Below are 14811 nucleotides of genomic sequence, written 5' to 3'. Positions count from 1 at the left end.
GTCAGTGCGCCTCACGCGGTGCACTGTAGACATTACTTAAGGTTCTCTGCAGCGTCCCTTCGTCCCCTAGCTGCAACCCCTTTCATTCCTTTTACTGTACCTCCATTCATATTTTCTTTCTTCCGGCTAGCTTTCCACCCTCTCTAACAATTGATCCAAAGTGCCACTGGAAAGTTTTCGTCCTCTTACACCTTTCAAACCTTCCTCCTGTCAATTTCCCTTCAGCGCTGAATGATCTCAAAGGTCCCAGCGCTTGGCCTTTGGCCTAAATTCTTTATTCCCAGTCGTATACCTCATACATACTACTTCTTTCTGATATCATTTTCCTCCGTTATTCATTGACAATAAGAATGATTTCTCCCGCTGTATGTGCCATCGAGCCAGAGGAGAGAGCTATTCCTCCAAAGCGGTTCCAGGCCACCGAGCGCTTTTTCTCATTTATTCCCTGGAAATCAATAATCCTGGAAATGCTCAGTCAGTGGCTGTTTCCAGTCCGTGAAACATTGACCTTCTCTCTCTCTCTCTCTCTCTCTCTCTCTCTCTCTCTCTCTCTACCTCTATTCTTTATGATTACTGTAGTGCTCCATCCCCCAAGAGGTTGGTGAATCATTGCCCTCTGTGTGAAGATTCCTCTCTCTCTCTCTCTCTCTCTCTCTCTCTCTCTCTCTCTCTCTGTGCCTTCTGTGGTAAGATTAATCTTTCTCTCCTTATCTCTCTCAATGTCTCATTCTTTCTTGTTAGAATCTGAATTGGGATAGATAAAGGCATTACATTCGTCATAACGGGCCTTCAATTTATGCGAAAAGACTTCTTCACACAAACACACACACATGCACACACATACACATACGGAACAATATATGCATGTATATACATACATATATGTATGTATAAATTATATATATGTGTGTGTGTGTAAAACGTGCTTGTGCATACGCGCAAGCATGAATCTGCTTCCGTACACTCTCACGCGTTTCTGTACATGGAATATTATTCACTAACGACTCCACCCGACTCGGCATTCCACATTACGCCTTTAAAGGCTTTTACGATTTAATGAGTGTTTTCGGAAGTTCCAGTTGTTGACATAAACTGCAGCGAAGGTCGTGTCGTCTTTTATCAATTACGGGCTGGAAGTGTTTAGTCTTTTAATGTGATGCCTATTAAAAGGTTTCCCCTTATTTTATCGTATATATATATATATATATATATATATATATATATATATATATATATACATTCTGTATATATATATATATATATATATATATATATATATATATATATATATATATATATATGTATTATATATATACATATATACATAATTATATAACAAACATAAATATGTCTTAATGTTTTTGAATATAAAATATGTCACGGTGTAAAATATATATATTTTATATATAATATATATATATATATATATATATATATATATATATATATATATATATGTATATATATATAAATATATGTATATATGTGTATATATATATATATACATATATATATATATATATATATATATATATATATATATATATATATATATATATATATATATATGAGTCCCATGTGTTCGTGTGGAATGCTAAGCCCGTTCTGCTTTAAAACGATGAATATTGTATTAGAATGGGCAAGGTGAGGCAGGGTAGGTAATATTTCTGCATTATGTAAAGAACAAAGTTGTACGGAGGCTGGAAAACTCCCACAAAAGAGGAAAACAATTTAGCTACGGTAAGCGCTCGACCGCGTCACTGATTTTTACGAGAATATAACTTCATTTACGTAGTTTAGATGAATTTCTTTCTACGTACCGTAGAAAAATGGATACATTTTTTCTCGTTCTTGTATACTAATCCAGAACTCTGGGGGAAATAGTACCTGAGTAAATCTTTGATTAAGTTTATTTATTTAATATATGTGTAACAACATCCTCTGTTTGGTAGTGCTGAAAGTAGCTTTGATAGGTAGAGCAAAGGAAATTGAAATGGTCAAGGGTTTTACATTAAACAGCTTGCAGAGAATCATTCGTTTTAGGAACCGTTTAAATGAAGAATATTTTTATATGTAATCTCTTTCCTGTTTCTTTTTGATATTTATATGTATATATATATATATATATATATATATATATATATATATATATATATATATATATATGTATGATGTATGTACGTGTGAATATATATATATATATATATATATATATATATATATATATATATATATATATATATATATATATATACATGATATCGTAAGAAACAGTGAAGAGATTACATATAAAATTTATATATATATATATATATATATATATATATATATATATATATATATATATATATATATGGAGAGAGAGAGAGAGAGAGACTATCCTCTATTCAAACAGCGAAGTTTCTGACCTGCATGGAATCACACAAGCTCATTATTCTGCATAATGCTAAACTAACTTGGCAAACCTTTCTTAACCTAAGGGAAGCAAGATAAGTAAGAGCTAAGATGAAGCAAGAACGCAAAGCTTTTGCTCATGGAAACACTAAATCATGAGATGAGAAAATGAATGCACGCCGTTGACGATAAAAGAAGGACTCACACAATATCAAAGATGGACTACGGTCACACCAACTTAGGATGTGAAAAACAAGTTCTTTGTTGGGGAAGTGGGCTCCGTTCTCAGCTAGCACTCTGCTGGCCGCGAGTTCGAATCTCCGACCGGCCAGTGAAGAATAAGAGGAATTTATTTTTGGTGATAGAAATTCATTTCTCGCTATAATGTGGTTCGGATTCCACTCTGCTGTCCGCGAGTTCGAATCTCCGACCGGCCAGTGAAGAATAAGAGGAATTTATTTCTGGTGATAGAAATTCATTTCTCGCTATAATGTGTTCGGATTCCCTTAATAAGTTGTAGGTCCCGTTGCTAGGTAACCAGTTGGTTCTTGCCACGTAAAATGAACCTAATCCTTCTGGCCAGCCCTAGGAGAGCTGTCAATCAGCTCAGTGGTCTGGTTAAACTAAGATATACTTAACTTAATACAACAAACAGTTTTTAATTTTAATATTAAATGGTAAGCTGAAAAGGGAACTAATATTCTTGCCTATAAGTAAAGGGAATGATAGAGGCACAAAATTAGGCTTCACTCATGTAGATCCCAAGGACCCACTGCCGAAAACAGACTCTGAATGAAATGGAAGGAATTCGATATCCAGATTGGATTTTTACTGACAGTTTCTTTGAGTCATAAATCACAGAATACGCATAGTTTATGTGCCTGGTATTGTCCTTCCTCGAAGCCCGTTTCAGCCATAATCTCTTGAATAAAATTTCTCCCCGATATTTCTCAGGGTTTTAGTGGCAATGTCTGCGTCACGACTGTAATTGCAGGAATGAATAGGCTCCCATTAATTTTGCATTAATATTCATAGCACGATCATGGCCAGTGTCATACATACAGTGTCATACAGCCGATACAACGTATAATCAAGACCACCGAAAATAGTTATATTTTTCGGTGATCTCTGTATAATGCTGTAGGAGCAGCTGCCCATGAAACTTTAACCACTGCCCGTTGGTGGCCTATCCTATATCGTTGCCAGAAGCACGATTATGGCTAACTTTAACATTAAATAAAATAAAAATTACTGAGGCTGGAGGGCTGAAATTTGGTACGTTTGATGATTGGAGGGTGGATGATCAATTTACCAATTTGCAGCCCTCTAGCCTCAGTAGTTTTTAAGATCTGAGGGCGGACAGAATAAGTGCGGACAGAATAAAGTACGGACGGACAGACAAAGTCGGCACAATAGTTTTTTTTTTCAGATAAATAAAACACTATTAAAGACTTTTATGAGGTTCCTAACAATCCCAGTATTAATAATCACAATAATATGATCGCATTTCTAAAGTCTCAAGATTACATATTTTGAACGATTACTTTTATATGGAAGTGCTTTCTTTATATAATCCTCTTCCTACACATATTTTTACATGCAAGGGATATGCCATTTATTGATGGTAAAATAAACAAAAGGTGTCCTTTCAATAAGAACCTTACGTACGTCACGCGGTAAAGACCATTATTAAGGTCAACACTCGGTCAGCATAACGAATATATGTTTCATATTACATGTAAATGATTGTGATCTGCATGTTTTGCATAGATATACTCCAGATATTCGTTCAAGATTTATTGCAGGCTGAATTAGATCCACGCTGCTAACAAGTATTAAAAAGTACAAGCTGACGCCATCTGTTGGTTGCTGAGAAAGTTAAGTATACCTTAGTTTAACCAGACCACTGAGCTGATTAACAGCTCTCCTAGGCTGGCCAGAAGGATTAGATTTATTTTAAGTGGCTAAGAACCAACTGGTTACCTAGCAACGGGACCTACAGCTTATTGTGAATTTCTATCACCAGAAATAAATTTCTCTTATTCTTCATTGGCCGGTGGGAGATTCGAACTCGCGGCCCGCAGAGTGCTAGCTGAGAACGGAACCCACTCACCCAACGAGGAATTGTTTCTGTGAGAACCATATCCAACCGGCTTTTTTGGGTTTAGTTGCACTTTGTTTCTCATACCAGAAACTACCAGATTATTTTCCACTTTACTGATGACGGGACAGTAAACCATCGGATTGTTAGCTTACTCCAGTGGTTGTCAAACTTTTTGGTATCGTTACCCCCGGCAGTGCAGTGGGTGATTGTTAGCCAGTGCCAAAGAGACGTCTAACCAGTTCGATAAAGCTAGCCAGTACAAGACATTTAACCTGTACAAGAGAGCTAACCAGTACAAGACATTTAACCTGTACAAGAGAGCTAACCAGTACAATAAAGCTAGCCAGTACAAGAAAGCTAACCAGTACAAGAAAGCTAACCAGTACAAGAAAGCTAGCCAGTACAAGAAAGCTAACCAGTACAATAAAGCTAGCCAGTACAAGAAAGCTAACCAGTACAAGAAAGCTAGCCAGTACAAGAAAGCTAACCAGTACAATAAAGCTGGCCAGTACAAGAAAGCTAACCAGTACAAGAAAGCTAGCCAGTACAAGAAAGCTAACCAATACAATAAAGCTAACCAGTACAAGAAAGCTAGCCAGTACAAGAAAGCTAGCCAGTACAAGAAAGCTAACCAGTACAGTAAAGCTAACCAGTACAATAAAGCTAGCCAGTACAAGAAAGCTAACCAGTACAATAAAGCTAACCAGTACAAGACAGCTCACCAGTACAAAAACACAACTAACCAGTAAAAACTAACCACTTATTACAACACATGAACTAACTCAACCTATAGACCCCATTCCTCTTCAGTTACGTGAAATTGTAATATAAAGGAAAGAAAAATATTGGAATGCTTAATTTCTGATGCATTTTATATGTAGAAAATTAATTTTACTTTTACTCAAGTCTTAAGAAGTAAAGAATTTAGATTTTAGACATTATTCCTTTGACAAGAAATGTAAATTAAAGTGTCGTTCCTTTTATTACAAATTGGAATTGCCTCATTACTGAAACGGCTTCATTACCCCCACTGGGGTAATGCCACCCTCCCCTAGTTTGAGAACCACTCATTTACGCTCATAACACTTTGATTTAGTTACCTGGGTAATTATGACCAACCAATAAATCACCTTATACAACGTATTTTGCATATAAGATTCTTACCCCTAATTTGTCATCTCTTTACATGAACTCGCTTTTTATAGTTGTGAGCAACGAAAACAAAATAAAAAAGGTTTCGGAAAACAGTTAGCTTGTTTTATGCGTAGTTGATTCGGGCTTAGTGGAACTACGTCAGTTCTGAGAGTTGTAGAGTCATGCATGATCGAAATATTTCTTTAAGATGCGAGACTTACAGAACTAGTTATGTTTACCAAATAGAGAAAGCACTATCTTAACTCGAAGAATCATTTATTTTTTTTTTTTTCAAAAAATGTATTCGATGAAAATAATAGAAAAAATATTTTAATTTTTTTCAAAATTGACCTGTTTATTTAACACAAATAGAAGATACAAGAGACCTGTCATAATTGAATTGAATATAGAATTTAGGCCAAGGGCCAAGCACTGGGACCTACGAGGTCATTCAGCGCTGAAACGGAAATTGACAGTCAAAGGTTTGAAAGGTGTAACAGGAGGAGAACCTCGCAGTTGCACTCTGAATCAATTGTTAGGAGAGGGTGGAAAGTAAGATGGGAGAGAGAATATGAAAGGAGGTACAGCAAAAGGAACGAAAGAGGTTGCAGCTAGGGGCCTAAGGCACGCTGCAAAGAACCTTAAGTAATGCCTACAGTGCACCGCATGAGGTGCACTGATGGCCCTACCCCCCCTACGGAGGACATGTCATAATAATTGGTCTGTTTAACTTGCATTCGCAACTGCAAACTGACCCCTAGAGAAAAACTAATATTTGGCCTGCGCAGCTCCCGCCTCTCCTGAAGCTAGCTGGTTCCTCTCTACCGATTTTATCAACTTTTTTTATTTAGTGTGTTGAGAAAAAAAAAGTTGAAATATTTCATCACGACCAACGAAAATACAACATCTCTACAGTTACCACATTAAGTCAGATCACTGTTCATTTGTAGCTTTGCTGTGACTTCCATTTTCCAATCATCAAGCTTTCTTTCTCATTCCACATTCTGCACAACAGGGGGTAGTAGTGTCAGTGCATCTCACGTGGTGCACTGTAGGCATTACTTATGGTCTTTACAGCGTCCCTTCGGCCCCTAGCTGCAACCTCTTTCATCCCTTTTGCTTTACCTCCGTTCATTTTCTCTTTCTTCCACCTGACTTTCCACCCTCTTTAACATTTGTTTCATAGTGCAACTGCGAGATTTTCCTCCTGTTACACCTTTCAAACCTTCTTACTGTCAATTTCCCTTCCAGCGCTGAATGACCTCGCAGGTCCTAGCGCTTGGCCTTTGGCCTACATTTTATATTCCATTCCATTCTGATTTGTGAAACGGGGAATCGTGAAATCTTCAGCTGAAATAATTGCTGCAGTAATTCCATCACAGGCAGAAGCTTCCCATCTCTTAAGTTTCTTTATCACTGATTCCACTTCAAAGACACCGAATTAATTCGACAGTACGTCCAAGCGTCCCTCAGCATCTGGTACACCAATCAGACGCCAATACAATTCTATAAATACACCTGAGAACAATCTCCAGAGCTTATTTGAATCAGGAATCAACGTTTTAATCTCCCTCGAAAGCGCCAAACTTCCGAAACTCAACGAATTGGGGGGGAAAAGAGGACCCATAAACTTATTAACGTCGAGTGTAATCGGCTTTGAATTTCCCTCTATATCCTCAGATGGGGATTGCAGTCCTTCATCCCCATTTCTTATTATCGAGAGGGGTTTCAATAGGTATTGGCTCTTCTCAAACCTTGAAAAAGTCTCTCGTGTGTTCTATCAAAGTTCTTGTTGAGGGTCTCCTCCTCTATATCTCTCTCTCTCTCTCTTTATCTCTGTCTCTCTGTCTCACACGCCCACATACATGAATAGATTGGGTAAGCATATAAATAATGAAATACAAGTTGATTTCTACTGATCAATGTTATGTACATATGTAGGCTATATATTTTGACTTATAGCTATTTTAGCATGGTAACATATACATGCTTTCAACTAATTATTGTCTACCTAATATTAATATAAAAGTGAGATATTACAGCATAAATAATTATGGATAGTTCATGTTCATGAACCTATTAATTAATCATACAGAAACATTTCAATGAAAATACGAAAATCTTCATTATCTTTGCAAATATATTACATGATTATGATTTTAAGTACAAAGTTCGTTCCATTCAAAATGACACCATGTCTGAAGGTCAACAAAATTGCGAATCATCAAATAAAATTCAGAGCTTTTGATCTTCGTCAAAATGAGCCTTAATGGCATTTGCGATGTACAAAAATATATATTATTTTCCGTGATTTATGATCTGCTTGTTATTCTGAGTGATAAATGAGCATTTATTCATAATATTTTTATGAAGTTTATTACATTATTTTATTTTCCGATTCTTGCTGTTTGGTCGGTTTTTGTTTTGTAAAAAATCGCCAACAGTGTTTCTGTAGACAGTAAAGAAGAAGAAACATCATAGAATGAGATGAACGTTTGCATTACTGGTTGTTTTGGAAAACGTAAGTTTTTATTTCAGTTTTAAACAAGTAAAAAATGCGGCTAAATTTCTTCGGCGCAATCGAGTTTTCTGCACAGCCGCTACAGTGTATAATCAAGGCCACCGGAAATGGATCTGTCTTTCGTTGGTCTCGGTATAATGCTATATGAGCCATGGCTCATGATCTTAAAAACTACTGAGGTTAGAGGGCTGCAATTTGCTATGTTTGATGATTGGAGGGTGGATGATCAACATACCGATTTGCAGCCCTCTAGCCTCAGTAGTTTTTAAGAGCTGAGGGTGGACAGAAAAAGTGCGAAAACTAAAAATCAGATGACAATGAGAACCAGCCGATGAAATGAAAACCAAGTGAATCGGATTAAAACAAATAATCTTATTTTCTCTGATTTTAGAATATCATTCACTGACTAACACATTACCCAGTCAGTAGTAAATGCTTACTAAAATCTTTATATTAGAATTTCTTTTCTGTTAAACTTTAAAAATAAAATTTAAAAAAATCCACAGGGCTTATTAACGGCCGGTTAAGAATTTTAACCTTTTCAGTATTACTAACCTAAGAGAAAGTTTAATAATATAAAAAGCTCTCTAATTTACTCTCCTTATGTCAGTTATAAATAAGAGTATGCAGTCCTGTGGCGATAGAGTATGAGTATTTTGAAGATTTATTAGAGTGAGTATTTTAAGGTTTACTGAATGTAAACTCTAAGGCCAAGAGAAACAAGGTCTACCCAATTGGGTGGAGTCGCCTCCCCCCTGGGGTAACTACGTAGGCGATGACGCATCTCAGAGGTACCTGCTCATTACGGCAATTCACCTTCTGACGTAATAAGGAGATAGACGAAGCTCTGCCTGCATGGGGGATTTGGGGGAAGTGGGCACACCTTCTCTCTCCCTTGGCCTTGGTAGACTCTATATTCTATTCTAATCTATCCTATTTTTAGGGTATGATGCTTATTTACAGTTCACTGAAAGTATTATCAGGAGGTTGAGACAAACGAATCCTGGCGTTCCTACCGCGTCCTTCCCGCCCTGCCCACCACCCACAATGCCTCACTGTCCTGCGGGCGCGTCTTTTGTCCGGCGGGCAGAAGCACACAATGTCGTGTGTTTTAAAGCTTAAAAGACCATCAGTCAGATAACGTCAGCACTCATAGTAACTCGGCTACCGAGGATGCTAAAAATAGGATGGCTGGCTTCCTTAAAGGGAAGCGCGAGGGGAGAAAAGGCCCATGGACCCGGAAGTTTGACTTTCAGAAGTCGAAGGATATCGCGAGAAAAATGGGCTGTTGTGAATTGATCGTTTTTCTTTCTTCGTGGGGACGACGAGGGAAGGAAGGAAGAGAGAGAGAGAGAGAGAGAGAGAGAGAGAGAGAGCCAGCTCTAAAACTGCATTGAGAAATTCATTTGAAATGTAATACATCCAAAAGGCTACTTTACAGACAGAGAGAACTTGAATTGCATTGGGAAATTGATTTAAAATTAATTAAATCCAAAGTGTCAATTAACGTGTTTAAATTTCTTTTCTCTCTCTCTCTCTCTCTCTCTCTCTCTCTCTCTCTCTCTCTCTCTCCGCCAGATATATAGATAGATAAGACAGTGAGAACTTGAATTGCCTTGAGAAACTGATTTGAAATTAATTAAATCCAAGGTGTCAGTTAACGTGTTTAAATCTCTCTCTCTCTCTCTCTCTCTCTCTCTCTCTCTCTCTCTCTCTCTCTCGCCAGATGTATAGATAGATATTTACAGTTTTCGTATCCCCATACCAGTCAGATTTAATTCGGAGGAAAAAAGCTGAACAGAAGCGCAAAAATTATTATTAACGCTATTTTTCAGCGCCTCTGCATATCTTAAACCCTATATTTTGAAAGCAAATAAAAATCAGGAATTTTTTAAAGCTTACTATACGCCATAGCATCGTATACTTGGTATATCTCACAAAATATACAGAGGGTATACGGCATACTGTAAACATAAGCTAAACCTTGCTAACTTTCTCCAGCTGAGATGCGTTCTCTCAGTTTCTTTAATGCACACATGGAACACTTCCATAACACATCGCGAATTATGCATTTTCAAAAATGAAAAAAAGGAAAATATAATTTCGAAATATAGCTAGAAATATGAACAAGCAAAAGTATCAGTCAAAACCTATGAAGGCTGAAAACAAGAGATCGTGAAATTGTTTCCGTGCTATATCTTATGATGCAATCTTTCATAATGATTTTTTTTCGTGTCCATGTATTATTTTTTTCCTTTGTTATCTTATATATCATTTATTACTGTTATTCTAGATCTGCCTACTTTAATAAATATTTTTAAGAGAATTTTAACCTTTTTTCAACATTTTTTTTTCATTATTTTGTTTTTGAGCTTCATAACTCGTTATAAAACTGGTTTTAAAGTTTTGGAACTGAATGTGTTAATAGGCATTTGGTTTGATATAACGCTTTATATTTTTTCCTTTTAATGAATGCTACTACGCTCAACTGTCAAGCCGCAGTTACATTGTTGGATATTTGTTAAATGAAGGTGCACTTACAATATTAGCAATAGAAATTTTATCCACTGGCAACGTAATACCAGTACATTTAATTACGAAATCTGTAAGCTCTTGCATAAAGGCAATAAAATTTTTATTTTCAAGTCATCCTGGAACGTCTGTTAGGCTCAGGGAAGAACTTTGTATTTACTCATTAATTTCATTAATAACGAAAGGATGCTCTTCTGACGGAATCCAATGAAGACTCGAGGACAGGCGCCTTCGAAAACGATAACTGCGAGCGCCAGAAACTGAAAAATTCAAAGGAAGTGTATTACCGTGACTCAGAGCACTTGAGTGAAACATTTCATTCCTTAATTAACATCGGCGCTTCTTCCTCCTCTTTTGAAACCTTTGAGGAGGTCGTGAAAGACCCTCATGAAATATTTATGCGAGGAACTTCCCAATGCTCCTCTAACTTCTTCTCCTCAACTCCTTCCTACCCCAAGCTTCGTCTTCTCCAGTCCCTCCGCCGTCGCCCTGATAGGCTACGCCTGTCTAGGCGATGAACGAAAGTGCAGACAGATTAATCAAAACAAATTAATATTTACACAGAGGGTTAACTCTCTCCATCCCAGGTATTTTGGAGGGGCGGAGTCACGCGCTTCCTACCCGTTAGGGTTCGCAGATGTTTATGCAAGTGTGATGGGAAGAAGCTATTTACGTCGTCTTGGTGAGTAATAGCGAATCGTTTCTCAGCAGAGAGGAGATGGTTTAACCAAGCGTTCGTTTTATGCTGATCGTTTTGATTGCGTGAATTCTAAATTGCCTAAAAAGCAGTATTTTTTCGTTTGTTTGTTTGTTGCGTTATAGTTTTAATCGTTCGGGTACAATGAAATAAGTTCGATCTGGAGACGCTTACAGTATACTTAAAATACTGACTCCCACTTTCGGAGAGAGATAAGACTTAACACCCATTCCCCCTCCATCCCCTTAGCCCCTCCCCCGCCCGACCCCCCCTCACCCAGTCCTATTATTTCAGGACATAAAACCAGTGAATTAAAACCATTGTCGTCAGTATATGCGCTTCTGATGAATTCCTCAGAATAAATATTTAACCGTTTGAGCAGCTAACCATCCATAGTCCCTGCTGTAGGCATTGCATAAGGTTCTTTGCAGCGTCCCTTCGGCCCCAGCTGCAACCCCTTTCATTCCTTTTACTGTACCTCCTTTCATATTCTTTCTTCCAGCTTACTTTCCATCCTCTCCTAACAATTGTTTCATAGTGCAACTCCGAGGTTTTCCTCCTGTACCACCTTTCAAACCATTTCTACTCTCAATTTCCCTTTCAGCGCTGAATGACCTAATAGGTTCCATTGCTTGGCCTTTGGACCAGAGCATCTGTTATGTTTGAAAAACAAGTAACCTCACGGCAGATTAAGTTAAGTAATATTTCCATGGCGTCACCTGTAACCCAAGCGCAAGTTAGTGTTGTACTTAATGTAACAGAGAAGTTTTGAGGCAGCGAGGACTTTCACATTTCATTTTATATTATTAAGAGCTACAGAATGCACGAGAGACAGAAAGATTAATGATGAGTTTATATATGAGAGCCACTGAGATGCACATGGGATGTCGTAATAATTATGCATAGCAGCTGTTGCTGCAGAAGTTTCCAGCACAGATGCCCATCCTTGACTCAGCAGTTAACACCTGTTCGCAGCAGTAACTATTTTCATACTTTTTCTCTGACGCCACCGTCGTAAATAAAAGTTGCTGATTGTTAGCTGGAAGATTTCAGGAGTGTTCTATAAAATCCTACTGTGTCCATGCTTGCTTAAACAGTGGATTAGACACTTGATAGTTAGTTGACTTGGTAGGGTCAGTAAGGGAAAGGAGAGATTATACATATATATATAAATATATATATATATATATATATATATATATATATATATATATATATATATATATATATTCTAAAGGTCACTTTTTATTAGAATTGTAATAACCACATTGCCGTCTTCATAATTTTTGATATACATGCGACGATCCTACTGAGATCCAAGTGAAAGCATATGAAGATATACCGATGTCCTTAGCAAGATTCGAACCTGCATCTGGAGTATCAGAACGAGGTCATGTTACCAACCTGACCACGAGACCACATGCACACATACATATATATACATATTATATATATATGCAAATATTAACTCACACCTGTCGCATGCTATTGACCTAAGTAAATCTGTCAACCGTTCTAATTCAGTGACTTTACCATAAACAAACCTCTTTAAAAAAACTGCTTTTTGTTTGTGACGAGCGCCGGACATTAAAAGAAAAAGCAAGCCCTTCCGTCCGGAATTTTGTGCTGCGATCTTTGCTGCGGAAATTGTAGGCGTTAAATGTAGTATCTAAACTCATAGGTGAAAGGTTAGTGTCGCTCCAAAGCGGACTCGATTTATTCATGTCCGCTTGAATGTTGATGAAGCAGAACTGTTGAATTCCTGCTCATGTGAGCAAAAAGATAAGAACTCTTTTTCCGTCACAAAGTCAGGGATCGTCGACCGAATCTGATCAAAACGTTCGTCGACGAAGTTTTTTTTTTTTTTGTCGGTATTTGTGAGGCACGGTTGACATGCTCAATTCTCCCTTCAGTGACCTTATCTGGAATTCTAGGTCGTGATGTTAAATGTCAATTTTGACAGAAGCGGAACATTTTGACAGAAGCGGAACTTTGTTCCGTTTGCCATGAGGAACCTCGATTTCTTGGGTCACGCTGGTTGTGAGATATTATGACTTAAGTCTCTCTCTCTCTCTCTCTCTCTCTCTCTCTCTCTCTCTCTCTCTCTCTCTCTCTCTACACACACACACACACACAATATATATATATATATATATATATATATATATATATATATATATATATATATATATATATATATATATATGTATATGTATATGTATATATACATATGTATGTAGGTGTATATACATACATATGTATGCAGGTGTAAATATATGTGTATATATACATGTATATACATATATATATATGTGTGTGTGTGTGCAATTTAACGTTAAATGGCAAACTGTGGAAGGAAATTATATTCTTGCCTGTAAGTATCTTCATCCATGAGGATATAAGGGGCCCGCTGCCGAAATGCGGTTTCGGAGGAGATGGAAGCAATGTGATATTCAAATTAGATTTCTAATGATCATTTCTTCGAATTATTAATAAAAGATAAGTATAATTTATATGCCGGGTGTTGTCTCTTTCTGGAACCCTCCAAGCAATAGTCTCTTGACCAACCAACCTCTACCCTCTGTACTCTCTCTCTCTCTCTCTCTCTCTCTCTCTCTGGTGGCAATGACTGAGTAACGACTGTAACTGCAGGAAAATATATGCGCTTTCATTCATTCTCCATTAAAATATATACAATGATCATTGCCAGTGTTATATATACGAATCTACTCAAAACTCTCTCTCGCTCCAAGTGTTTAGGTAGCAACACATGTATGAAGCATACGAATACCTTCGTTAAATCTCAGCAATAATTAACGCCATCTCACATTTCCAGAGTTCCCAAGTTTCATCTGCAAATAAATATTTACTGCTATTTGAGTCCTTGTTTTAACATGCATTGAATTCTCCATATATTTTGGGCAAGAAAACAAAAGGTGCTCTCTCAATAAGAACCCCACCTACGTCAGACGGGAGACCATTATCACGAAGGGTCAAGAACGCAGTCATTATGGAAAATATATCTTTTATGTCACAAGTAAATAAGTTTCATTTGAATGTAATATGTAGATTTACTCTAGATATTTATAAAAAAACCTACTGTAGAAGGAATTAGATGAGTACGTTGAGCAACAAAACGAATTTACGAAAATGTCTAAACATTGCCTCCCCTATTTTAAAATGGAATCATCCAAGTTGTAAAAACAGCAAGCTAATGCCATCTGTTGGACGCCGAGAGAAACATATCCAACCAGCTTCATAGGTATCAGTCTTCACTCTTCACTTGTACTTCATGCCAGAAATGACTGGATTTTATTTTATTTTATTTTTTTTTTTTTGACGGCAGGGGTGCAAAAAAACATAAACCTCTGAATTAGCTTTAGCTCTACTAACATTTACATACATTGTGCTTAGCTGTTATTGGAGGTA

The 14811-nt window shown here is 37.1% G+C and overlaps 2 protein-coding genes across 6 annotated transcripts in view; one reads left to right on the top strand and one right to left on the bottom strand.

Annotated features, from left to right (window-relative positions):
* The window catches only part of LOC136846698 (potassium voltage-gated channel protein Shaw-like), a 152467-nt gene that overhangs the window by 42364 nt on the left and 95292 nt on the right, over positions 1-14811 (bottom strand). The window lies entirely within an intron of this gene.
* LOC136843076 (tol-Pal system protein TolA-like) lies at positions 1636-5247 on the top strand. The gene is made up of 2 exons (XM_067111046.1): positions 1636-1654; positions 4712-5247. The coding sequence occupies exons 1-2, from the start codon at positions 1636-1638 to the stop codon at positions 5245-5247; spliced, it is 555 nt and encodes a 184-aa protein (XP_066967147.1).

This window comes from Macrobrachium rosenbergii, chromosome 2 (assembly GCF_040412425.1).
Source record: "Macrobrachium rosenbergii isolate ZJJX-2024 chromosome 2, ASM4041242v1, whole genome shotgun sequence".
Lineage (NCBI taxonomy): Eukaryota > Metazoa > Arthropoda > Malacostraca > Decapoda > Palaemonidae > Macrobrachium > Macrobrachium rosenbergii.
Note: the sequence above shows the minus strand (reverse complement) of the source record. Positions and strands in the feature narration are given on the sequence as shown.